Genomic DNA, 27,977 nt, shown 5'->3' on the forward strand with positions numbered 1-27,977 from the left:
CTATCAAACCATCCTTGTTTTGGTCAACTTCTGATGGATCTGAATCAGTGATTTAGAAGATAAGTTTATTCTGAAACTATTTTGAAAGAGAATTGTTAATTTCTTCATCTTGAATTATACATTGAGGTCAGGGACTGTATATTGCTCACCTTTGTATCCTCTGCAATGCCTAGCTTAATAATATGCTCAATAGTTTTAAGAATTAAATTGACTTAAATTATGAAAGCGAGGGAGAAAATAGAATATAGGTGTGTATGTACCTATCTAAACAATTTTACCCACAGTATGTGGTCATTTATAACCAAGCTCTGTAATAATTGAACTGGCTGCGTAGTTCTTTTTTTTTTTTTTTTTTTTTAAACCAGTTACTCACTATAATGTAGAAAAGTAAGCCTGTGTGTCCAAAACTGGAAGGAATAGAAAATATACCGAATGATAGAATATGAATTTGAAAAGATTTTGCTACTTAAAGGATTTTATGGTTTGATTCCTAACCCCACCCCCTCCATAAACCCCAAAAGGTATATATTCTACAGTTAGGTAGAAGGAAAGGGGAAGGAAGGGAAGGAGAAAAGGAAGAAAGGATGGAGAGAGAGAGGAAGGAAGATTCACAGCTAAAAAAGAAAAGAAAGGAAAATACACACACGTACATACACTTTTTAAAAAGTAAAACATTATTTTTGTAACCCAGAAGAATGCCTCCAAAGTACAAAATACAAAATTTAATAACATGAGTATCATGTTAGACCATATCTTTTTTTATTTTTTATTTTTTTATTTTAGAAGCAGAGTCTTGCTCTGTCACTCAGGCTGGAGAATAGTGGTGCGATCCCAGCTCACTGCAGCCTCAAACTCCTGGGCTCAAGTGATCCTCCTGCCTCAGCCTCCTGAGTAGCTGAGACTACAGGCATACCTCACTATGTCTGGCCATTTTAATTTTTTTTTTAGAGACAGTTTGGCTCTGTCCCCACCCAAATCCCATCATAATTATAGTTCCCATAATCCCCATGTGTCATGGGAGGGATCCGGCGGGAGATAACTGAATCATGGGGGCAGTTACCTCATCCTGTTCCTGTGATAGTGAGTTCTCACAAAATCTGATGGTTTTATAAGGGGTTTTCTTCCCCTTTGCTCTGTACTTCTCCTTGCTGCTGCCATGTGAAGAAAAGAGGTGTTTGCTTCCCCTTCTGCTGTAATTGTAAGTGTCCTGAGGCCTCCTTAGCGATGCCGAACTGTGAGTCAATTACACCTCTTTCCTTTATAAATTACCCGTTCTCAGGTATGCCTTTATTAGCAGTGTGAGAACAAATTAATACAGACAGGGTCTTGCTATGTTTCTCATGTTGGTCTCAAACTCCTGGTTTCAAGCAGTCCTCCTGCCTCAGCCTGTCAAACTCCCAGGATTACAGGCATGAGCCACTGAGCCCGGTCTGTATCTTTCTTGATGATAGTTTATAATACAAATGTTTAGACAATGTACTGTTGTCCCCCATATCAAAAGAAGGCATCATTATGATGTCACTGCAGGAAAACATAGAATGAACCCTAGTGCCCATCTGAAGGGAGACAGTCATCATACTACACTTTCCTTTGTCCTTTGATCATGTAGTGTACCATATCTGCTTTAGGCATACCAGTCTATCTTCAGAGACCAGGAAGATATAACAGTGTGGCAGTTTAAATAACCCTCATAGCAGGCTTGTAAAAAGTTTTGTCTTCATTCCCATTACAGTTGGAGAATTCATGTAAAGTTTAGTTAGCTAGTTATATGTCAGTACTGGGATTCAGACCCTAATCTAACTATAAATCTGATCCAAATAGAACTGGTGTTCCATTCTGCTTGCCAGGCATATCATAGAAGAATGTTGAGGAAACATGGGGTGTTTAGTATAGAGAAGTGAAGACTTATAAGGAAGGTGTTTTCAAATATATGAAAAGCTGCAATATAGACAGAGGGCAGAGAAAACCTGTTGTGTCACTCCCCTTTTTAAAACCCTTTAATAGTTTTCAGTTGTCAAGGAAATAAGGTATAAACTTCTTAGCAAAGCTTAGAGACAACTTTATGATATGGTACCCACCTCCTCTTCAGTATCCATTTTACTCTCCCACTCTAGCCAATAGACTGCTTGCAGCCCTTTAAAGATGCAGCCCTCTTTGATGTGCCTAACATATCTTTCACATTCTATGCCTGGCCAACTCCTGACCGTCATCCATGTCTCAAACACCTCTTCTCTAACCCCTGATCATGTTTTAGGATTCTTGCTATACATGCCCACAGTACATTCTATTTTCCTTTTAGTAGCACTCATTATTTTAATTGCTTGTTTAATATCTATCTTTCTAAACGAGCTCCAGAAAGTTAGGGCCCATATTTCTCTTCTCCAGTTTTGTAATTTAGCACCCAACATAAGACTTGATACGCTGCAGGTATGCTCGAAAAATATTTTAAAAACTGAAGTTGATTAGTAACTCCAAGAGAATTTGAAAATAGAGAAAGAGGGAGGGATGGACCAAAGGTAGCATGGCAGGTTAATTTTAGTGGTGAAGCATTTGGGGAAAAGATGAACTTTGGTAGTATGTTTCACTGTGGACCTCTGGAAAACCAAAGTGCACCACAATGACAGTTCACCCAGAGAAAGAGAATCTGTGATTATAATTAGCGTCTTGCAGAGGTCAGAGGTCTCTGATGGTAGTTGCACACTCCTGCTGGTGGGTCATCCTGGATCCTGTGCAAACAAAGGATTATTGACACACATGGTTGTTCGGTGCTTATGAAATTTGTTAGGGGGAAATCTGTTAGTTTCTATTTTACAGCATTATCCATATCTCATCCCAATTTTGTACTTACAGAGGAAATGAAGGAACCAGATGATCAGGATACTGATGGGGAGAAATCAGTTACATCAAAGAGTGATGGGAAGAAGTCTTTGAGGTCTTCTAAATCAGAATCAAGATGTAAGTAAAGATAATATGTATACTTTTAAAAGTATTAAATTTAGGTAAACATTTAAATAATCAATTTTTATAGTAGAATAGAAAGAGCAGGATGTTATAAAATAGATCTCTTTTTTTTTTTTGAGACGGAGTTTCATTGTTGTTGCCCAGGCTGGAGAGCAATGGAACGATCTTGGCTTACTGTAACCTCCGCCTCCTGGGTTCAAGTGATTCTCCTGCCTCAGCCTCCTGAGTAGCTAGGATTATAGGCGCCTGCCACCACACCCGGCTAATTTTTATATTTTTAGTAGTGGTGGGGTTTCATCATATTGGTCAGGCTGGTCTCAAACTCCTGACCTCAGGTGATCCCCTCCCAAAGTGTTGGGATTACAGGCGTAAGCTACCGTGCTAGGCCAAAACAGATCTCTTATACTCCCTGTTCCCAGAGAGCTGTAGGAAGGTGGGATCCGTAAAACTCATGGAGTTAGCAAAGAAAAAAGACTACTTATGGTACAGGAAATAGGAGATTCAAAATAGAAATAAGGCAAAGGTAATACCTAGGATGACACCTGGGCAGCCATGCAGAGAACAATTATACTGAAGCAAGGAAAGGAGAATTTTCACCTCCCAGAAAGTTAAAAATGTTAAATAATAGATTATCTGATAGATGCATGTAGAAAATTGAATTGAGTGGAATTTATAGAACTATGGCAAGATATGGGAAGATTTATCAGGAGATTCCAGAAAGTTAAAAAGTGAAAAAAAGTGAGGTATTAGCTTTAGAAAAGTGAGTTGTTCAAGAAGGGAATAAAATAATACATTCTTAACTCGGGAATGAGTGTTATTAAGGCAGTATACTAAAAACAGTAAGCATAGACTTCACTGTGTTTTGTTGCACTTTAATTATATTGCAAGGGCGAAGAGATAGCAAGTGGTGGTAGAGATTTAACATTCTTCATCTTCCCATAATAAACACTGTCTAAAAGTGGCTAGAGAGAGCAGTATATCCATATTATTTAGATATATGGAGGTAAATATCAGAAGAAAAAAGATTAAAAGCTAAAAGTGGGCCGGGCGTGGTGGTGGGCGCCTATAGTCCCAGCTACTCTGGAGGCTGAGACAGGAGAATGGCGTGAACCCAGGAGGCAGAGCTTGCAGTGCGCCGAGATCGCGCCCCTGCACTCCAGCCTGGCGACACAGCAAGACTCTGTCTCAAAAAAAAAAAGCTAAAAGCGATTCTTCTGGAGAGAGAAGGCTGTTAAGCAAAGAAAAGTCGAGTATTTTAAAAGACAAGTCTTTTAGCATTACTTGACTTTTTAAGTTATGGGCATATATTTTAACAAAAATAAAAATAATTTTCTAAAAGTCAAAAAAATGGGCAAAATATAAATAGTGCATATCTGGGTTTATAGAACAGAAATGGTTTATTTGTTCAACTCCTTTACAAAAGCTCAAAGTTCCTTAAAAGCAGTCTGTGTTTTACCTGTTTATCACAGCTCCTGGCACACAGGTTGATAATAACCTATACACACGTCTCGTCTAGAGTTCTCCTGTGAGAGCTACTAAGTCTTATTTGGACTTTTCTGATACAATGTAGCGGAAAGAGACCTGGACTTTGGTTTTGAGTCCTGTATCTACCATTTAGAGATGCTTGACCTTGGAAAAATTACCACATCTTTTTGAGCTTCAGTTTTCTCACCCATTAAAACAATTATGTGTCACTTGGGAATTAAATTGGATAACATGTGGAAGGACTTCATAGACTGCAATGGAAGAAAAAAGGAGAAATTTTATAAGTAGGATTTTTTGAAAGATGGCTGGCTCTTTCTGACTCTCACACTGTTAGGTATCTTAGTGCAATCTTGACTTTTTAAGGTTCTAATTCTAAATATGATTTTAGAAATTTAATTTTGACTATTCACCTAGATAAGATCAGGTCCTGGGAAAATCAATACACATGCAAAATCTGCATTAAATTCTTTTAATCTATCGCAGACATGTCTTGTAAATCCAGTTTCTCCACAATGTATTTTATTTTAGTCATTTATCTTCTCTGGTTTGGACTCTTGCAACATGGATTTCTACCTCAGTCTTCCTGTCCAGATCTCCCTCCACACCACCACTAGAGTTCTTTCCAAAAAGTATGATTATATCACTTACCTCAGAAACTTTAGTTTGTTCCCCCCTTGTTTTTCCTTTTTCTCTACTCCCCACATTTCTGACACAGGATTGTCTGTTGGTTTCCAGTCCTTGGCAGTGTTTTCCTGGATGCTACTCTCAACTTTCCCGTGATGAATTTAATAATAATGACCCTTTGTCTAGCACTGCCTTCAGGACCTCCCTTCCTTATGTCAGACTCTTTTAGGGGCAGAGCTTTTCAAGTGTGACCTGGCCCAGTGCTCAGCTCATTAATTAGTTCACATATCATAGGTCTTAGAATCCCAAATGATAATGTGAAATAATTTTCTGGCATTCTGAACATCCTGTACCTTGTTGCTGCGTGAAGAGGTCTCTCTCTCCTGGTTCAGCCTCATACCGTGTCCATAATTGGTGGGTTCTTGGTCTGGCTGACTTGAAGAATGAAGCCGTGGACCCTTGCGGTGAGTGTTACAGTTCTTAAAGATGGTGTGTCAGGAGTTTGTTCCTTCAGATGTTCAGATGTGTCCAGAGTTTCTTCTTTCTGGTGGGTTCGTGGTCTCGCTGACTTCAGGAGTGAAGCTGCAGACCTTTGTGGTGAGTGTTACAGCCCTTAAAGGCAGCGCATATGGAGTTGTTCATTCCTCCTGGTGGGTTCGTGGTCTTGCTGGCTTCAGGAGTGAAGCTGCAGAACTTCGCGGTGATTGTCACAGCTCATAAAGGTGATTGTCACAGCTCATAAAGGCAGCGCCGACACAAAGAGTGAGCAGCAGCAAGATTTATTGCAAAGAGCGAAAGAACACAGCTTCCACAGCCTGGAAGGGGACCCCAGGGGCTTGCCACTGCTGGCTGGACAGCCTGCTTTTATTCCCTTATCTGACCCCCCCCACCCACATCCTGCTGATTGGTCCATTTTACAGAGAGCTGATTGGTCCGTTTTGACAGGTTGCTGATTGGTGTGTGCTCATTGGTGCATTTACAATCTTTTAGCTAGACACAAAAGTTCTCCAAGTTGCCACTAGATTAGGAGACACAGGGCACTGATTGGTGCGTTTGCATACCTTTAGCTAGACACAGAGTGCTGATTGGTGCATTTACAATTTTCTAGCTAGACTCAGTGCTGATTGGTGCATTTATAATCCTCTAGGTAGACATAAAATTTCTCCAAGTCCCCACCAGACTCAGGAGCCCAGCTGCCTTCGCCTAGTGGATCGCGCCCCTGGCGGAGGCGGAGCTGCCCGCCAATCCCACGCTGCGCCTGCACTACTCAGCCCTTGGGCAGTCTATGGGACCAGGCGCTGCAGAGCAGGGGGCAGCGCCCCCAGGGGAGGTTCAGGCCCTGTGGGAGACCTCTGTGGGAGAGGCTCGGGCATGGTGGGCTGCCGGTCCTGAGCCCTGCCCCGCCCCGCCGGGAGGTGCCTGAGGCCCAGCGAGAATTTGAGGGAGCCTGGCATGTGCGGGCCGGCAGTGCCGAGGGACCCGGCGCACCCTTTGCAGCTGCTGGCCCAGGTGCTAAGCCCCTCACTGCCTGGGGCTGGGGGCGCCAGCCGGCCCCGCTGAGTGCAGGGCCCACCAAGCCAATGTCCACCTGGAACTCGCGGTGGCCCACGAGTGCAGCGCAAGCAGCCCCGGTTCCTGCCCGCACCTCCCCCTCCACACTTCCCTGCAAGCAGAGGGAGCCGGCTTCTGCCTCGGCCAGCCCAGAGAGGGGCTCTCACAGTGCAGCGGTGGGCTGAAGGGCTCCTCAAGCGAGGCCAGAGTGGACTCTGAGGCCGAGGAGGCTCCATGAGCCAGCGAGGGCTGCTGGCACGTTGTCACCTCTCAATACCTGATGGATGCATTCCCCACACCTGTGGATACCTTGCTTTGCTCTCAGGCTTGCTAAAACATCAGGGCAAGTTTTTGCTCTTTGGGACTCTCAAGAGAATGAATAAAAGTCCTTGTATCACATCCAAGCAGAGAAGTTGGATAGACTTTTTTCCATACTTAACAAGAAGTTTCTGCTATCTCTGAGTTCTAGTAAGAAATTTAGGCTGAGTGTACCAGCTAAACCATCCATCATTTCTCACAATGGTGAAGGATTGTTAGTTACTAAGGCATTGATTTCTGATTCTTATCAAAGGATTAAATTATTGCAGAGCTTATTTAATAGTTTTGGGAAGTGTTTTGTTCTTTTCTATTTTCAAAAATATATTGTGTAGAATTGGTATTATTTCTTCCTTAAATGCTTGGTAGAATTTACCAGTAAAACTGTCTGGACCTGGAATTTTCTTGATGAGTGGGTAAATTTAAGCCATTAATTCAATTTTTTAAAATAGAGGGCCCTCTATTTCTTCTTTACTAAGTTTTACAAGTTTGTTTCTTTCATGGAATTTGCTCACTTCTCTTCTAAATTGTCAAATTTGTTGACATAACTTTGTAGGATCTGTTTTCATTCTTGATGTTGGAGATTTATGTTGTTTCCCTTTTATTTCTTCATTGGGCTAGCTAGGAACTTATCAATATTGTTGATCTTTTCAAAGACTAAGATTTTGGCTTTGCTCATTTACTTTTTTTTTTTCTTCATTTATTTTTCTAACTATTTATTTATTTATTTATTATTATTATTATACTTTAAGTTCTAGGGTACATGTGCATAACGTGCAGGTTTGTTACATATGTATACTTGTGCCATGTTGGTGTGCTGCACCCATCAACTCGTCAGCACCATTTTTCTAACTTCTTGAGGTGGAAATTTAGGTCATTGATTTTTTTTTTTTGACTTTTGTTCTTTTCTTACATATGTATTGAAAGCTGTAAATTTCCCTCCAAGGACTGCTTTAGCTATATCTCAATTTTAATATATTGTATTTTAATAATAATTTAATTTGAAAAATTTTGTGATTTCTTTGTTGATTTCCCCTTGACCCATGAATTATTTTTATTGTGTAATTTAATTTCCAAATATGGAACTTTTTTTCAAGGTATCTTATCATTATTGGTTTCTAACTTACATCTGTTGTTTTTAGAGAACATGTCTATTCTATATAATCGCAATCCATTTAAATGTATTAAAAGTGGTCTTATGTCTCAGCAAGTGATCTGTCTTGGTAAATGACCCATGTGTACTTGAACGTGCATCCTGTATTGGTAGGTGTAAGTGTTTTATAAATGTCAGGTCAGGATGGTTGATAGCGATGTTCAGATCATCTATGTCTTTACTAAGTTTTTGACTAGTTCTATCAATTGCTGAAAGATATGTATTACTAAAATAAATAGTAGCTCTAAGTAGACTGTGAAAAATTGTTGTGTATAATCTCTGAAGCAACCACTAATAAAACACAGAACTGCTAAAAAGCCAACAGAAATTTAAATAGAATTCTAAAGAGTAAATGATCTAAAAGAAAACATGGAAAGAGAAAAAGAGGGAAAAATGACAGGTAGGAGGAGAAAAACAGAAAATAAATGATCAAATATTATTTGTTAATTTCACAAGCATATGTTATTAAAATCTAACCATATCAATAATTACATTATTAGCTGAACATCAATATAAAAAGGCAGAGATTATCAGCATGACTAATAAAAACAAGAACCAACTATATGATGCTCATAGAAGACACATGTTAGGTATAATGATACAAATAGGTTGCAAGTAAATGGATGGAAACAGATACATCATGCAAAAAGTAAGCATAATCTGGGTGGAGGGACTATATGAATACCAGATAAAATAGACTTCTAGGCAAAGAGTACTACCAGTGACATAGGGTAAAAGGATCAATTTATTCATAAAGATAAAAGGATCAGTTAAGAAAACATAATAATCATAAATATGTATTCACCTAGTAACAACATCACAATACACAAAGCAAAAATAGAATCAAGGAAAAACTAAGTAATTCCACAATCATAGTAAGAGAGCAGCTTGGTACTAGTTACTTCATAATAGCCAAAGTATACATGCCCACTATCAATATTTGTATATTGTTGTTGTATGCAATAACCATGCTGAATTCTTTTAAAAATTATAATAAATTACAATTTAGTTCTTATTAATTTTTTTATAAAGTAGCTCTTACGGATTTTTCTGTATGTGCAACCATAGCATTTGTAGGCTTTCTTACAGTGTTCTCAATCTCATGGAAAAGGTAGAGGTAAATAAGGAATCACAGAGGCAAACTGTTTGTGGGAAGCAGTATCTCTGTGATAGCTGCAGAGGAGAGGCCCCAAAGCTTGCTACATACATTGGCTGGAGGAAGCAAACAAACAAAAAAATGAAGAAACTCACGTATAAAATTGTGGGTCATACAGCAAAAATCCCAGCAGATTCTTTTTGATATCTACAGTTATGGCATTCCTTTCTCCTTGGTCACTTTCCTTTGCTTCCTCCGGCACCTATCCTTGTTCAGTCTCCACTAATTTTGCCAGCCGTTTTGCCAGCAGCCCTGCCATCCATTCGTGATTTTGAGTTTTAACTGCTTCTAGTTCTACAAAAAAAATGGAGTTTGTGTTTTTGGCATTTATTCTCAATGTTGATTTTAGATTATTTCCAAGAATAGAAAGGCAAATACTGATCTATTCTTCAAACCATAAGTCTTCCACCCATCTATTTCAGGATTATAAAAATTATAGAAATATCCAGCCCTCACAAAGTTGCCTAAGTGTGCTGATTCATCAGCTTGGTTTAATGTGCCTACTTCCTGCCCAATTAGTTTTTTTTCCCCAAACTCTAGTTTTCCCTCAGAGGCACAATCCTTTTCCAGTCTCAGAATACCCATTATTTTTTGTTACCTCTTCTCCTTCATCTGTATTCACTCTCAATTCGTTAATCAGTGATCACCATATCTACCAGTTCTAACTCCTTTCCCGGGGAACCCAGCAGTTAGGAGTGTTATGCTTGTAGTGCCGTAATCTTGAAATGAGGAAATAGTCTTTGGTTGCTACAGTCACAAGAAAGAGCTAAAGTATTATTAGAGAATAGTTCTCCAGGGCCTCCACTTGGGGAATCTGTTTGGCTGATTTAGGCACCCAGTATTACTTTCTTGTCATCCAAATACATGAATCCTAAGGAACTCTGTCCTGTTCTGCAACTAATTGTGTTGGCTCAGCTTTTTGATCTTATTCATATTAGTGTTGGGCTTTGTTCCTAATCTTTAGCCTCATCTCAGATCTACTACGTAGCTCTGGTACTTAGTAGTACATTTGCCTTTTCTTCCTTATTCTTCTGAAAATTCACCTAGCCCTATATGAAAGTATACCCATCCTACTTGGCATTGTATATTTTAACCATCCCCATGTTTGGACTTGATCTGAATGTTGGCTTATACCTGGGGCCATCCCAGTTCTCATTCCCAGCTTGTCCTAAAGCCAATATTCCAACTTATTCCTGTGATATCACTTCCAAGAGAAATCATCATACTCAGAGAAAGACAATAAGCCTTATTTGTCTTTAACGTAACAGATTCCCTATAAAAGTTGGTAAAATTGAATTTAGTTGAAATTATGATAGCAGCATACTAACCTCTTTTTTTTCTTTATCTTTTTATTGTAAGTATTTAGTGATAGGAAATAGACTGGAAATGAAGTGAAAATGGAGGTTAAAAAACAGAAAAGCCTTTTTTATTTTGTAAAGTTACAAGACTGACCAAATAAAATGATTCTTCTAGAAATTTTTGAGTATGTATTAGAATTTATTACATCTATAGCACAAGCAAAGTGGAAGTTTTAGCTGCTTTAGATGTAAGAAAATGTTTAATCAAAATTTAGAAGTTATTAAAACAAATTTTAATAGCTCCTGCTCAAGAAGATGACACATTTTTAGAAGATGCCACAGATGAAACATTTACTGAAGGGGAAGAATCATATTTAGAAGAAGACTCAGATGAGGAACGTTTGGAAGGAAGTTTGAGTTCATTTCAGTATGATGATTTGCAAAGCACTAGAGGTAGGTATTATTAGTTTTCTGTCAGTAATTGTCACTATTTTAAAGACAAAGCACAGACTAATGGAACAGTTATAAATCCATAGAAAGAAAAATCTGCAGGATGTGTATATGTGTGGGAATGATAAAAGGGCAAGTATTGTACATATTTTGGTAGGGTACTTTAGCAGCCCTAGACTTGTGGTTTTTATTTCTGAGGATCACATACAGTACTCTGATACTCATTCTTCTGGGTTTTAAGAAGGTATAAAAACTGTTCCACTACAGATTAGTGGGAGTTCAACTCTCCCTTGGAAGTAATTGGGAGTTCCCCTTAGAGACTCTTGCACCATGACAGACCAGAACTCAGCATTTACTCCTGATGCACATGGGCCTGATGGCTCTTCCTTCCTTGCTCACTGATGACTGTGTCCTATCTTCAGGCCAGTAGTAGTAGGTGATGCTAGAGTATTGCAGGCTGTGTACATTCCTCCTGTCTCTGCGAAATACAATTTTGGATTTACCAGACACTCTTTGTATTAATCTGTTCTCACGCTGCTAATAAAGACATACCTGAGACTGGGTAATTTATAAAGGAAAGAGGTTTACTTGACTCACAGTTCTGCATGGCTGGGGAGGCCTCAGGAAACTTACAATTGTGGCAGAAAGGGCAGCAAACATGTCCTTCACATGATGGCAGCAAGGAGAAGTGCAGAGCGAAGGAGGGAAATGTCCCTTATAAAACCATCAGATCTTGTAAGAACTCGTTCACCATCATGAGAACAGCATGGAAGTAATAGCCCCTGTGATTCAATTACCTCCTACCAGGTCTCTCCCACGACATGTGGAGATTATGGGAACTACAATTCAAGATGAGATTTGGGTGGGGACACAGCCAAACCATATCATTCTTCTTAAATTATTTTATTTTTTTTAGTATCTCAGCAAACCCCTGCCCCAGCTGTGGAAGAGGCAGAGGAGGAAGTTAAGAAGAAAATATCAGAGAGCTTCTTCTATGATTATATGGAGCTTGCTTCGATGCCTTTTGTGACTCTGGATTCAGACATACCACTGGATCTTCTCACACTCGTGTATCCACCCTGGCTAAATATGTATAATTTTGGTATTTTCATTTCTTAGGTCAGAGGTCAGCAAACTATAGCCCGGGGAGCCCAAATGTACCCTCCCACCTGTTTTAGTAAATCAAGTTTTATTGCAACACAGCCACATCCATTTGCTTGCATTTTGTTTATTATGGCTGCCATCACACAACAAAGACAGAGATAAGTAGTTGTGACAGAGACCATCTGGCTTACAAGGCCGAAACTATTTACTACCTGCCCTTTACAAAAAAAGTGTGCCAACCCATCTTAGGTAATTCTAAGAAACTTGAGTTCTTAGAGATTTGATAGAAATGCATGATTTTAATTTAAACTAAGCTTTTGTTTGATGCCAAATAACCATAAAGAGAAATGATGTTTTTCTGGCTGTCCTTTGCACGAGTGGAAAGGCTGCAGTTCATGAGACCTGAGTGAAGGAAACCAGAAGGCTTCTTATTCCCATTTACTTTTGCCAATGCCTGTCAAGTTAATTAATCAAGTTCCCTTTTTGAAACACTTATGCATCTGTCCGTTGTAAGGTATTAGTACTTTCACATTATATATCAGATGAGCTATCAGAGAAGACAATTCTTAGGAAATAGGGCACAAAATAGCAAGTTTTAATTGGTCTGGAAAATAAGAGTCTTTGAAGATATGTAGAAGCGGGGATGATTGACAAGGGGATTTAGTGTTTGTCATCACATTATGATGTTAGGTTTGCAATGCAGGTAGTTAGAAGACAGTTTCCATTGAGGTCCTTAGCTGGCAATTTACTATGCTTGCCTTTTGGATAGTTAGTAGTTATCACCACATGGCCTAAACCACCAACTGGCCTCTTACATAAGGAATATTTACAGAGACAGAGTGGTGTACTCACTGACTCAGTTTTGCTTTTTAAATAAAACATAAAAATAGAACATGTTATTAAATCCCTGGTGTAACTAAACTAATTCACGCTGAATCATCTTGTAACCTGGAATTTTCTCTCTTCATGGCTTTTTTTTTTCCTTATCTTTGGACAAGTTTCTGTCAAAAGTTATGCTGTTTGCTTTCTTTTAGCCTTCCTTCCCTGAATGGGGTGGGGTGGTATATTAGAGTCCCCTGGAAGGTTTTCCTAAAGTACCCAATGCTCAGATGCCTTCCTGGACCTACTGTGCTAGTTCTATGTGGAGAGGGGCTTGGGCATATGTACTCTGAAAAAACTCCGAGATGGTTTGGCAGTGCCCTGCCTTCTCACTGCTCCAGGATGGCAGGGTCTGTATTAGACAAACATGCCTAGATTCTAAACAGCAGAGTCAGAAGAACCTCAACTTTTATTCCAATATATGAATTCTCTCTATTCATGCTGGATGGGTGGTTGTATAAATTATAGCCTTTTCTTAAACATTTTCAACACCAGGAAAATCACAAAGTAGCTTACCCCACTTTTACATGGCTCACTAGAGAGCTTTTTGGGCCTTGAATAAGATTCTGCCTCACTGGGATGGCCCCCATTAGATTTAGTTCTCCTCTCTGGAGATGAACATATATAATCTCTATATCTTGTGAGGAATTCTAGGAAGAACAAGTCGGCCATCATGTATTCCCTAAGTACTCTTTTAATTAACCCTTTAAAGATTATTAATATATTATATTGATTCTACTTTAGTTTTTGCCTGTTTTGTTTTGTTTGTTTGTTTTTTTGAGATGGAGTCTCGCTCTGTTGCCCAGGCTGGAGTGCAATGGCAAGATCTCTGCTCACTGCAACCTCCACCTCCTGGGTTCATGCAATTCTCCTGCCTCAGCCTTCTGAGTTGCTGGGACTACAGGCATGCACCACCACACCTGGCTAATTTTTGTATTTTTAGTAGAGATTGAGTTTCACCATATTGGCCAGGCTGGTCTCGAACTCCTGACCTGTGATCTGCCCGCCTTGGCCTCCCAAAGTGCTGGGATTACAGGCGTGAGCCACCGCGCCCGGCCCTCTACTTCAGTTTTTAAATTTATGTCTTCTAAATTTTAGCAATGTTAAATCAAGTTTAGCCTAAAGCTGCCTCCTTATATACTTTAAGTTCAGCCTATAGGTTTCTTTGTACCTGGTGAACTATAACCTAAAGGGAGTTAGACTCTAGCCTACTCTTGAGCCAGTTACCGAGTTTTGGTCAAAGGTGGCCAACTGTTCAAATTGTTTTAAAATAAGGCAGATGCCAAGCTGTAACCAATTCGGCTATTTCTGTACCTCACTTTTGTTTTCTGTACATCACTTTCTTTTTTCAGTCCATAAATCTTCCTGCACGTGGCTGTACTGGAGTCTCTGGGCCTACTCTGGCTCAGAAGGCTGCCCAATTCTTGAATTGTTCTTTGCTCAATTAAACTCTGTTAAATTTAATTTGGCTAAAGTTTTCTTTTAATAGCAATAAATGTGCCATTTATAAAGTATCACTTAAACCATGGTATAATTTTAAAAGAGATTATACAGAACTTAACAGTGTTTAAACAATTTTAAAGTGAAATTCCTAGATGGCCATGAACAAACGTTGAAAGCTCTGAGTCTTTGACAGGAATTTAAGAAGAGGCAAGTCAGAAGAGAAGGTGAGATAAAACAAAGGGAGCTGAAGGTACATCAAAACACATTTTAAGATTTTCAGAACTCCACTAAGGGTCTGTTGCTGTTCCCTGGGATTAAAAGGAAAGGATCAGGCCCGGCGCAGCGGCTCAGACCTGTAATCCTAGCACCCTGGGAGGCTTGGCAGGCAGATCACTTGAGCTCAGGAGGCAGCCAGATCACTTGAGCTCAGGAGTTCGAGACCAGCCTGAGCAACATGGCAAAACCCTGTCTCTACAAAAAATACAAAAATTAACCAGGTGTAGTGGTGCACACCTGTAGTCCCAGCTACTTGGGGGGCTGAGGTGGGAGAATCTCTTGAGCCTGGGAAGTTGAGGCTGCAGGGAGCCATGTTCATGCCACTGCACTCCAGCCTGGGTGACAAAGTGAGACCCTACCTCAAAAAAAAAAAAAAAAAAAAAAAAAAAAAAGAAAAAAAAAAAAAAGGAAAGGATCAGATTCTAGTTATGCACAAATTAATGAATTGAATAATTCAACAAACATTTCTTGAATTGCTAATAGACTGAAGACAGTGTGCTAGGCATTCTGGGAAATAGAGATGGAGAGAAGCAGTCATTGCCCTCAGTAAGTTGTAATTTAGAGGGGGGGAATTTTAGAAGTTACAATCTGACCCATTCTGGGTTTGAAAGAGCCTTTTGTCAGGGCAGCAGCATGTAAAAGGGAGTTTTCCTGCTAAAATTAAATATAATAATATTAGATAAATGATAATTTCTCCAATTGCTAATTTTCATCTAAGATAGTGAAGAGATGGTAACCAGTTTCTATTCTCATAGCTACTAACATGCTTTTAGCCTTCTGAGGTTTTATATTGCCACCAGGGAAGAGAGAAAGGAAGGGAAGAAGGGGAGGTGAGAGCAGTGGTTTGAAGGAAGTTAAAAAGATGGTAGGCAAAACTTCCCTCCATGAGGCTTGAATAGCTTCATTTACATATATGGATCACATATTCGGATCACATATTCATTCACATTTCTATACAAGATTTAATTTTAGACATTTATGTCTTTATTAAATTTATAAAATTTCTTTTTCTTGAACAGATCCAGTGCCCTGAAATGCTTTATCTCTCTCTTTCAATTTAACTATTTGGTAACGAGATAGGCTGCTTGTGGTTGGTTATAATTTGTTTATATTTCACAATTTAAATTGCATTAAGGTAAATCTCTCTTTTTACATTCTACATTTTCTTCTTAAAACTTTAACATAATTTCTTTCTCTGAAAATTGTTATTTACTTATGAATAAGTGGAATCCTCTGAAATCAGAATTTCTTTTTAAACAAGGGCTCAAGAAATACAAATTCCTCCAATGATCCTTCAACTCTGATGTTCAGCAACAAATTCTTGTGAACAAAGAATCTATCTGCTTAAGCTACACTATAGGACATGCTTCTTTTGTCAACTCTAGTTTTTTTCATAGATTGATCTCATTTGACTTGGTTATTATATTTATATTTTGGGCATATTAATTTTGACTTAAACATAATAATATACATTTAAAAGATGTTTTATATAACTTAGATTATATACCTCTTTTTAAAAAAAATTTTTTATTTTAGATTTAGAGGGTACACATGCAGGTTTGTTTCAAGGATATATTGTGTGATATTGAGGTTAGGGCTTCTGTTGATCTCATCACCCACGTAGTGAACATAGTACCCAATAGGAAGTTTTTCAGCCTTGCCCCTTCCCTCCCTCCCTCCCTCCCTTTGGAATTCGTAGTGTCTGTTGTTCCTGTCTTTATGTCTATGTGTACCCAAGATTTAGCTCCCACTTATAAGTGAGAACATGCAATATTTGGTTTTCTGTTTCTGCATGAATTTGCTTAGGATAATGGCCTCCAGCTGCATCCATGCTGATGCAAAGGACATGACTTCATTCTTTTCATGGCTGTATAGTATTTCATGGTGTATATGCCACATTTTCTGTATCCAGTGCACCACTGATGGGTTGATTCCATGTCTTTGCTGTTATAAATAGTGCTGTGATAAACATATGAGTGCATGTGTCTTTTTGGTACAATGATTTTCCTCTGGGTATATCCCCAGAAATGGGATTACTAGGTTGAATGGTAGTTCTATTTTTAGTTCTTTGAGAAATCTTCAGACTGCTTTCCACAGTGGCTGAACTGATTTACATTCTCATTAATAGTATATAAGCATTTGCTTTTGTCTACAGCCTCACCGACATCTCTTATTTTTTTACTTTTTAATGATAGCCATTCTGACTGGTGTGAGATGGTATCTCATTGTGGTTTTGATTTGCATCTCACTGATGATTAGTGATGTTGAGCGTTTTTCATGTTTGTTGGCCACTTGCATGTCTTCTTTTGAAAAGTGTCCATTGAAGTCCTCTGCCTGCTTTTTAGTGGGGTTACTTTCTTGTTGATTACTTTAAGTTTCTTATAGATTTTGAATATAAGCCCTTTGTCAGATGCATAGTTTGGGAATATTTTCTCCCATTCTGTAGGTTATCTGTTTAATCTGTTGATGATTTATTTTGCAGTGCAGAAACTCTTTAGTTGAGTTAGGTCCCACTCTATTTTGAATTAGTACAATTTTACTCTATAGCATACACACACACACACACATATACATACACACACACACTACTTACCTACACACCAATACATATACTAATAAGCTCAGAAAAGAAATATTAGTCTATTAATTACATATATATTTATTTGCTATATATTAATTTTCATAATTTGTTGATTTGAATTAAATTTTAGTTATATTTATGTGAATTTATTATAATCATGTTATCAAATGGTGTGTTAAAATTTTACAAACATGTTAGAATTTTAAGCATCTTGTCTTTCAACATCAAGGTAAAAGCCTGTATAATATTTTTACTATGGTTAGTCAACAAACTTAACAGGCATTGTGAATACAAAGGTGATCAAGATATAGACTTTCTCCCATGTTATACAGTATGATTTAGTTTTAGTGGGAGAGAGGAAAATATAATTATGTAGGTGACAATTTTGCTGTCTGTGGTACCCAAATAAGTTTAACCTTATTTATTTTTGCAAAAACAATTAATGGACTGTCAGGATTTCCCCAGGAAAATTAAAATAGTAACTAAATCAGAGTATGGGGTAGTCACCTGATTTATTTATTTATTTGTTTATTTTTTTCCTGCTTTTTGTTTCTCACGTAATTAAAAAAAAATGTTAGTAATACATAGAAAAATCATGAGTTTCAGGGTAAAATTCAACTACTTCAACCTCATATCTTCATCTAAGAGTATAGATTTAAAAATGTATTTATTTCATCACTTTTCCAGTCCCTAGGATGGTATTGTTTTTCACTTCTTTTCCTTAGCAACTTTTCCTCAGACATTCTTTTGGTTATGACTGTAGAAAGCGAGCTAACCTACAACTTCTGGACAACAGTATCGCGATATACATAGCTGGGAACCAACTGATCTTTCTGAATTTGAAAACCAAGGAACAGATCTACCTGCGAAGTAGCAGTGGTGAAGGAATTGGCGTCATTGGGGTATGCCTTCAATAAATTAGAAAAAACCCCAAAAAACCCTATCTTTTTGCTTGTTCTGTGGACCAGCCAACATGGTTGTTAGATGCCATCACCATGCACACACAGTATTGTGGGATCACATGAGATGCACAGCTGTCTTTATTCCAAGGCATTTTCAATTCAGTTATTACAGACACTCATTCACTATCATTACCTCTGTGCACTATTATAATATTATTATTTCTTTTTGCAGATAAGGAAATGGGCTTATAGAGGTTAGGTGACTTCCCCATAGTCGTGCAGGTTTTTCATATTTAGATTAGAAGTGGAGGTGAGCAAGGAGATTTTAAAGAATCTTAATCTGAAGACTGAAGCAGGCACATGGCCATGGGAATGGAGAAGGTGAGGAAAATGTGAGACATATAGATAGGACATAGACATAGACTGACTATGAAAACAGGATATATTGAGATGTATGGAGTGAAAGATACTATCATGGTTGTTTCTTTCTTGATCATGTATCTATATATAGTATGTATACATGATAAAAGTCTATGTCCTCGGAGAGTTTGTTATAAGACTAATTATTAAGTTCAGCAATAATTTATTATGTAATGCTGTGCACCCAACACTACACAGAACATATAGTAGGGAATTTAAATGAAGAACAACTCATGACCTCTATGAATTCAGAGTTTAAAATCCATCTAAAGAGACAAGACCTATATTTGTAAAAAGAGAAACAAAAACTAGACACACAAGTGCATGATAATGTGGCAATAGCTGCGTGCAGATAGCCATGGGCCCAACATGAGGGTCGTGGATTTTGTGGAGGGAAGTCAATTGGGGCCTATGAGGTTTCAGGACCCTGAGGTCCACACCATCTGCAGGGGACCAAGAAACATCTAATTATCACTTATTTATCTATTACTCTGTGGCCAGTAATAGCTTTAAAATTTCCATTTTAATATTTTGTTATAAAATAATTTGGTTTGAGGACAGTAGTCAGAGGTATAGTGTGGTCAAGAATGCTAATCCTGGCCAAGCACAGTGGCTCACGCCTGTAATCCCATCGCTTTGGGAGGAGGAGGCGGGCAGATCACGAGGTCAGGAGATCAAGACCAGCCCGGCCAATGTGTTGAAACCCTGTCTCTACTAAAGATACAAGAAATTAACCAGGCACAGTGGTGCATGCCTGTAATCCCAGCTACTCAGGAGACTGAGGTAGGAGAACCACTTGAACCTGGGAGGTGGAGGTTGCAGTGAGCTGAGATTGTGCCATGGCACTTCAGCCTGGGTGACAGGGCAAGACTCTGTCTCAAAAAAAAAAAAAAAAGCTAATCCTAATCCTCATCCACCTGGATGTTGAGCAATTTTATGTCCACAAGGCCTTTTCTCTGTGTGTGCTGGAGCTGTTGAAGCCTGGGTAGTGACAGAGGCCTTGCCTCCACTGTCCATGTTACCTCATCTTTTCTGAAACGGTTATCCAGTTATGGTTGAGAAATACTTTAGCAAGGCTATGAGAAACCTATGAGAAAAGTGTTTGGGCACCCTACCTGGAAAAGGTAGGGTGAATCTCTGTGTTGAGTGTAAAGTAAATGATTTACTAATTCCAGTTCTTCGCCAAAAATAAAACTGCTGGCTTGGTGCAGGGGCTCCTGCCTGTAATCACAGCACTTTGGGAGGCAGAGGTGGGTGGATCACTTGAGGCCAGGAGTTCAAGACAAGCCTGGCCAACATGGTGAAACCCCATATCTACTAAAAATACAAAAATTAGCCAGGTGTGGTGGCACACACCTATAATCCCAGCTACTTGGGAGGCTGAGGCATGAGAATTGCTTAAGCCTGGGAGGCTGAGATTGCAGACAGCAGAGATCGTGCCACTGCACTCCAGCCTGGATGACAGAGTGAGACTGTGTCTCAATAAATAAATAAATAAATAAATAAATAAATAAAACTCCCAAACCCAACCCCACAGCAATTTCCAATATGAGAGGCAGAAACTTTTTAACTTACTGTAGACAAGACCTAGAAGGGTAAAGGATTTGCCTGAATCTTCATCCCAATTTCTTTGATCACATGTTCTACACCATATTTCTTTACAAATGGGAATCTAGATAGATATGGTCTTACTCCATTTCCCCTACCTCCTTGAGATCTGCTATTTCTTAGTCCCATTTGTTTCTTGATTCTAACATTTGGCTTGAATCCTATCTCTTACACTTAACACATTGTAGACTGTGTGACTGCAGGCAAGTTACTTAAACTCTGTGTCTCAGTTTACTCATCAATAAGATGGAGATAATAGTGGTATCCAAGCTCACAAGGTTGGTGTAAAATTTAAAGGAAACAATGTTATCTTGGGTACCATGATTAGCAATCTATATCTGAGAACCAGGCTCTTTGTCTTATATATAATCAGGAGATGTGAAATAATATCTGAAAACAGAATTTTATAAGCATCATATGTGTTTTAAATAGCTTATCCTTATAACAGCTTATTTTTATTTTCATTTTTTGACTGGTGATTTACCCTTCCTATACATTTGGCTTACCAATAGACAAAAATAACAGAAATGAACATACTATTTTATCCAACTTATATGGTTATCTTTGAAAATACTGACACAAATAGTTTATCCAGGGCACAATTACTGTAATTTCCTCTGTGTCTGGCTTGGAAATATTACATCTCACTTCTAGTAAGTTTCATTCGTTTGTAAGTTTTTTCCACAGTGAAATTTAAAAAATTGTGATGTAACCTGGTCTGGAAACAAGAATCCCATACAATCCATGAGCTTTTCTATACAAAATTTAGGTTGATTTATATGTAGGGTAGACAATTCATCTCACTTAGTTGTTCTCAAAGCAAGGTCTCCAAACTAGCTGCATCAACATCATCTTGTTAGAAATGTAAATCACCTTGTTAGAATGTAAATCACCTAGTTAGAAATTACCTTGTTAGACATGTAAATGCAAATTCTTGAGTCCCAGCCTGACCTATTAAGTCAGAAACTCTGGGGATTAGGGCTTGCAATCTGTATTTTAATAAGCCCTTCAATGGATTTTGATGCACATTAAAGATTGAGAACCATTGTTCTAGCTCTTCCAATGGCAATTAAAAAAAATTGCAGAGTTAGAAATGACTGTCTTAAAGAAAAACTTAAAATGCGTATTCTAGTTTTCAGTTTCAGTTGTATCCATCATCAGATATTTATTTGATGCCCATTTTTGAGTTTTCTATTAGAGTAAAGCCTAATCACAAATTATAAAATAGTGGATGCTAAATACTGCATATATCAGCCTATTTATACAAAAATCTTTCTTTTCATATTTTGGTGAAATTTTATCTTTTTTAGGTTCATCCACATAAAACTTACTTCACAGTAGCTGAAAAAGGGAGTTTTCCAGATATTATCATTTATGAATATCCTTCTCTGAGACCATACAGAATCCTTCGAGGTGAGTCCAGAAGCACATTTAAATATTTCATGTACAAGGATAGTAACATTCTGAAGAAGAAGGTTATTTTATAAGTCAAGGTTCTCCAGAAAAACAGAACCAGTGGAAGATAGAAAAGAGATTTATTCAAATTCACACACAACAATACTAACCTTAAATGTAAATGGGCTAAATGCCCCAATTAAAAGACACAGACTGGCAAACTGGATAAAGAGTCAAGATCCATTGGTGTGCTGTAATTCAGGAGACCCATCTTACCTTCAAAGACACACACAGGCTCAAAACAAAGAAATGGAGGAAATTTTGCCAAGTAAATGGGAAGGAAAAAAAAAGCAGGGGTTGCAATCTTAGTCTCTGACAAAACAGATTTTAAACTAACACAAATCAGAAAAGGCAAAGAAGGGCATTACATAATGGTAACAGGAACAATTCAAGAAGAGCTAACTATTGTGAATATATATGCATCCAATACAGGAGTACCCAGATTCATAAAACAAGTTCCTAGAGACCTACAAAGAGACTTAGACTCCCACACAATAATAGTGGGAGAATTTAACACCCCACTGTCAGTATTAGAGCAACAAGACAGAAAATTAACAAGGATATTCAGGACTTGAACTCAGCTCTGGATCAAGTGGACCTAGTAGACGTCTACAGAGCTCTCTACTCCAAATCTACAGAATATACATTCTTCTCAGTGCTACATGACACTTATTCTAAAATCAGCCACATAATTGGAAGTAAAACACTCCTCAGCAAATACATAAGAATTGAAATCATAGCAAACAGTCTCTCAGATCACAGTGCAATCAAATTAGAACTCAGGATTAAGAAACTCACTAAAAACCACACAATTTCATGGAAATTGAACAACCTGCTCCTGAATGACTCCTGTGTAAATAATGAAATTAAGGCAGAAATCAAGAAGTTCTTCGAAACCAATGAGAGCAAAGAGATGATGTACCAGAATCTCTAGGACACAGCTAAAGCAGTGTTAAGAGGGAAATTTATAGCACTAAATGCCCACATCAAAAAACCAGAAAGATCTCAAATTGACACCCTAACATCACATTTAAAAGAGCTAGAGAGGCAAGAGCAAACTAATCCAAAAGCTAGAAGAAGACAATAAATAACTAAGATCAGAGAAGAACAAAAGCAAATAGAGACAGAAAAACCCTCCAAAAAAATGAATGAATCCTGGAGCTGGTTTTTTGAAAAAAATAACAACATAGGTAAACCACTAGCTAGACTAGTAAGGAAGAAGGGAGAGAAGAATCAAGTAGACACAATAAAAAAAAAATAAAGTGGATATCACCACTGACCCCACAGAAATACAGAATACCATCAGAGAATACTATAGACACCTCTATGCAAATAAACTAGAAAATCTAGAAGAAATGGATAAATTCCTGAAAGCATACACCCTACCAAGACTAAACCAGAAAGAAGTTGAATCCCTGAATAGACCAATAACACACTCTGAAATTGAGGCAGTAATTAATAGCCTACCAACCAAAAAAAGCCCAGGACCAGATGGATTCACAGCTGAATTCTACTAGAAATACAAAGAGGAGCCGCTACCATTCTTTCTGAAACTATTCCAGACGTTTGAAAAGGAGGGACTCTTTCCTAACTCATTTTACAAAGTCAGCATCATCCTGATACCAAAACCAGGAAGAGACACAACAAAAAAAAAGAAAACCTCAGGCCAATATCCATGAACATCAATGCAAAAATCTTCAATAAAATACTGGCAAACTGAATTCAGCAGCACTTCAAAAAACGATCACATTGCCTTCATCCCTGGTATGCAAAGCTGCTTCAGCTTACACAAATCAATAAACATAATCCATCACATAAACAGAACCAAAGTAAAAAACCACATGATTATCTCAATAGATGCAGAAAAGGCCTTTGACAAAATTTAACATCCCTTCATGTTAAAAACTCTCAATAAACTAGGTATTGATGGAACATATCTTAAAATAATAAGTGCTATTTATTACAAACCCACAGCAAATATCATATTGAATGAGCAAAAGCTGGAAGCACTTTCTTTGAAAACTGGTACAAGACAAGGATGCCCTCTCTCACCACTCCTATTCAACATAGAATTGTAAGTTCTGGCCAGGGCAGTCAGGCAAGAGAAAGAAATAAAGCGTATTCAAATAGGAAGAGAGGAAGTCAAGTTGTCACTGTTTGCAGATGACATGACTTTATGTTTAGAAAACCCCATCATCTCATCCCAAAAACTTCTTGAACTGAGAAACAACCTCAGCAAAGTCTCAGGATACAAAATCAATGTGCAAAAATCACAAGCATTACTATACACCAACAATAGGCAAGCAGAGAGCCAAATTATGAATGAACTTCCATTCACAATCACCGCAAAGAGAATAAAATACCTAGGAACACAGCCAGCAAGGGATGTGAAGGACCTCTTAAAGGAGAACTACAAACCACTGCTCAAGGAAGGAAGAGAGGACACAAACAAATGGAAGAACATTCCATGCTCATGGATAGGAAGAATCAATATTGTAAAAATGGCCATACTGCCCAAAGTAATTTATAGATTCAATGGTATTCCCATCAAAATACCATTAGCATTCTTCACAGAATTAGAAAAAGCTATTTTAAGTTTCATGTGGAATCAAAGAAGACCCCATACAGTCAAGACAGTCCTAAGCAAAAAGAACAAAGCTGGAGGCATCATACTACCTGACTTCAAACTATACTACAAGGCTACAGTAACCAAAACAGCATGGTACTGGTACCAAAACAGACATATAGACCAATGGAGCAGAACAGTGACCTCAGAAATAGCACCACACATCTGATCTTTGGCAAACCTGACAAAAACAAGCAACGGGGAAAGGATTTCCTATTCAGTAAATGGTGCTGGGAAAACTGGCTAGTCATATGCAGAAAACTGAAACTGGACCTCTTCCTTACACCTTATACAAAAATTAACTCAAGATGGATTAAAGACTTAAATGTAAAACCAAAAACAACAAAAACCCTAGAAGAAAACCTAGGCAATACCATTCAGGACATAGGCATGGGCAAAGACTTCATGACAAAAAAGCCAAATGCAATTGCAACAAAAGCCAAAATTGACAAAGGGGAGTTAATTAAACTAAAGAGCTTCTGCACAGCAAAAGAAACTATCATCAGAATGAACAAGCAACCTATAGAGAGGGAGAAATTTTTGCAATCTACCCGTCTGACAAAGGTCTAATATCCAGAATTTACAAGGAACTTAAACATATTTACAAGAAAAAAACAATTCCATCAAAAAATGGGCAAAGGATATGAACAGATACTTCTCAAAAGAAGACATTTATGCAGCCAACAAGCATATGAAAAATAGCTCAACATCACTGATCATCAGAAAAATGCAAATCAAAACTACAATGAGATACCATCTCGTGCCAGTCAGAATGGCAATTATTAAAAAGTCAGGAAACAATAGATGCTGGGAAGGCTCTGGGGAAATAGGAACACTTTTACACTGTTGGTGGGAATGTAAATTAATTCAACCCTTGTTGAAGACAGATTCCTCAAGGATCTAGAACCAGAAATACCATTTGACCCAGCAATGCCATTACTGGGTATATACCCAAAGGAATATAAATCATTCTGCTGTAAAGAGACATGCACATGTATGTTTATTACAGTACTATTTACAATAGCAAAAACATGGAACCAACCCAAGTGCCCATCAATGATAGACTGGATAAAGAAAATGTGGTACATATACACCATGGGATACTATGCAGCTGTAAAAAGGAATGAGATCATGTCCTTTGCAGGGACATCGATGAAGCTGGAAGCCATCATCCTCAGCAAACTAACACAGGAACAGAAAACCAAACATTGTGTATTCTCACTCAAAATGGGAGTTGAATATTGAGAACACATGGGCACAGAGAGGTGAACAACACACACCAGGGCCTGTTGGGGGGTGGGGGTGAGGGGAAGGAACTTAAAGGATCGGTCAATAGGTGCAGCAAACCACCATGGCACACGTTTACCTATGTAACAAACTTGCATGTTCTGCAGATGTATCTTTGGTGTTTTAGAAGAAATAAAGAAAAAAAGAAAAATGATTTATTTAATGGAATTGTTATGGGAAAGCGGTCCTGATCCAGACCCCAAGAGAGGGTTCTTAGACCTTGTGCAAGAAAGAATTTGAGGTGACTCCATAGAGTAAAATGAAAACAAGTTTATTAAGAAAGTAAAGGAATAAAAGAATGGCTACTCCATAGGCAGAGTATGGAGCAATAAAAGAATGGCTACTCCATAGGCAGAGCCCAAGCAGTGGCTCGGGCTGCTTGGCTAAGAATACTCATAGTTATTGTTGATTATATGCTAAACAAGGAGTGGATTATTCATGAGGTTTCCAGACAGGAAAAGGGTGGGCAATTCCTGGAACTGAGGGTTCCTCCCTTTTTAGGCCATATAAGGTAACTTTCTGATGTGGCCATGGTATTTATAAGCTGTCATGGTGCTGGTGGGAGTGTCCTTAACATACTAATGCATTATAATTAGCATATAATGAGTAGTGAGGAAGACCAGAGGTTGCTTTCATCACCATCTTGAATCTGGTGGTTTTTGGCCATTGTATTTACCACATCCTGTTTTATCAGTGGGGTCTTTTGACCTGTATCTTGTGCCAACCACCTATCTCATCCTGTGAGTTAGAATGCCCAGCCTCCTGGGAATGCAGCCCAGTAGGTCTCAGCCTCATTTTACCCAGCTCCTATTCCAGTTGGAGCCACTCTGGACACTGCTGTCTGACACTCTGACACTGCTATCTAATACGCTTTGTGTTTCTCCCCATGCCATAAAATGGAATATGTTTTCAAAGTGTTTTTCTCATGCAATATGTGATTAAGATTTCTTTACCCTCCCCCTTCATATAACATAATTCATTCTAAAGCTAAAGATGGTGAATGTTTTTGGAATTGTTCCTTTAGGGTATTCTTGGCATTCTTACATCACCATGGGCTGACTCCCTCTCTATTTTTTTACATCATATTTTTGAAAATGAAATAAATGTGCCCTTATTTATTAGGCTTCCATTTATCCTTCCAGATGGGACTGAGAAGGGATATGCTTATGTGAACTTTAACTACAGCGGTACCTTGCTGGCGTCTGTCGGTAGCAACCCTGACTACACACTGACTATCTGGAACTGGAAAGAGGAACAACCCATACTGAGGACAAAAGCTTTTTCTCAGGAAGTTTTTAAGGTTACTTTCAATCCTGATAATGAAGAGCAGCTTACTACATCAGGATCAGGCCACATCAAGTAGGTCGGGTAACCATTAGAGGTGCTAGTATGTATCACAGGAGTATTTTTCTAAGAGGATCTAAGAGCTGGAGACTTTTTTTTTTTTGCTGTTTTGGTTAACATTAGAATTGTTTAAAAGTATGTTATTTTAAAAGCTAACTAGCAATGCCCCTTTTCTAATTAGATATGTGGGATTTTGTTTCTGCAAACAGCATAGATAAAATAAGAGCTTTTTTTTTTTTTTGAGATGGAGTTTTGCTCTTGTTGCCCAGGCTAGAGTGCAATGGTGTGATCTCAGCTCACCGCAACATCCACCAGCTGGGTTCAAGCAATTCTCCTGCCTCAGCCTCCTGAGTAGCTGGGACTACAAGCACCCACCACCATGCCTGGCTAATTTTGTATTTTTAGTAGAGTTGGGTTTCTCCATGTTGGTCAGGCTGGGCTTGAACTCCCGACCTCAGGTGATCCACCCACCTCGGCCTCCCAAAGTGCTGGCATGACAGGCGTGAGCCACTATGCCCAGCCAAATAAGGACTTTTAACTATAGTCTGCTGCCTTTTTGTAGGCTCCAACTCCTAAAAGAGTTTGTGTAGTATCTTAATAACTAAAATCGGGATGGTATTTCCAAATTCATATTGAGCTTTCACATCCACTACTGAATTTCTTGTTTGTAGCAACTCAGTCTTCATCTGTAAAATAAGAATTATCACAGTATCATTCCTGACAAGGAACACTCAATACGAAACAGTGGCAGAGCCTACTCTTGATCTTATGTCTTGCTCCAAACTCCATGCTCTTTTCATTGTATCATACCCTTGTCTATTTCCAGGGTGCAATGATCTTGTCTTTCTCTATCTTTGTTCCCCTTTGTCTCATGCATTTGCGTAACAATCTTCTACCACCCCAGAGCTGCCCATAACTTGATTATCAGAGTCTCTTTAAGAGAAAGACATTTTTATCTATCCTAAATTCCTCTTGTCTCAATTTAAATCTGGTCTTTTTATTATTCACTCATTAGAAATATAGACTAATTGAGCAGATTTTTAATTGTAATCTTTGGGG

General features: G+C 38.4%; 1 protein-coding gene across 5 annotated transcripts in view; it reads left to right on the forward strand.

The window, feature by feature from the left end:
* Positions 1 to 27,977, forward strand: part of CFAP44 (cilia and flagella associated protein 44) — a 145,650-nt gene that overhangs the window by 6,079 nt on the left and 111,594 nt on the right. For 4 of the 5 annotated variants that reach the window (XM_050778809.1, XM_050778812.1, XM_050778813.1 and 1 more), the window contains exons 2-7: positions 2,851 to 2,955; positions 10,844 to 10,996; positions 11,910 to 12,063; positions 18,016 to 18,178; positions 21,517 to 21,619; positions 26,717 to 26,933. In XM_050778809.1, the coding sequence (XP_050634766.1) occupies positions 2,856 to 2,955; positions 10,844 to 10,996; positions 11,910 to 12,063; positions 18,016 to 18,178; positions 21,517 to 21,619; positions 26,717 to 26,933 (890 nt within the window). In that variant the 5' untranslated portion in view covers positions 2,851 to 2,855. Of the gene's footprint in view, positions 1 to 2,850; positions 2,956 to 8,011; positions 8,200 to 10,843; positions 10,997 to 11,909; positions 12,064 to 18,015; positions 18,179 to 21,516; positions 21,620 to 26,716; positions 26,934 to 27,977 lie in introns of those variants that run through there. The other variant, XM_050778811.1, reaches the window with a different exon arrangement.

Source organism: Macaca thibetana, chromosome 2 (assembly GCF_024542745.1).
Source record: "Macaca thibetana thibetana isolate TM-01 chromosome 2, ASM2454274v1, whole genome shotgun sequence".
Lineage (NCBI taxonomy): Eukaryota > Metazoa > Chordata > Mammalia > Primates > Cercopithecidae > Macaca > Macaca thibetana.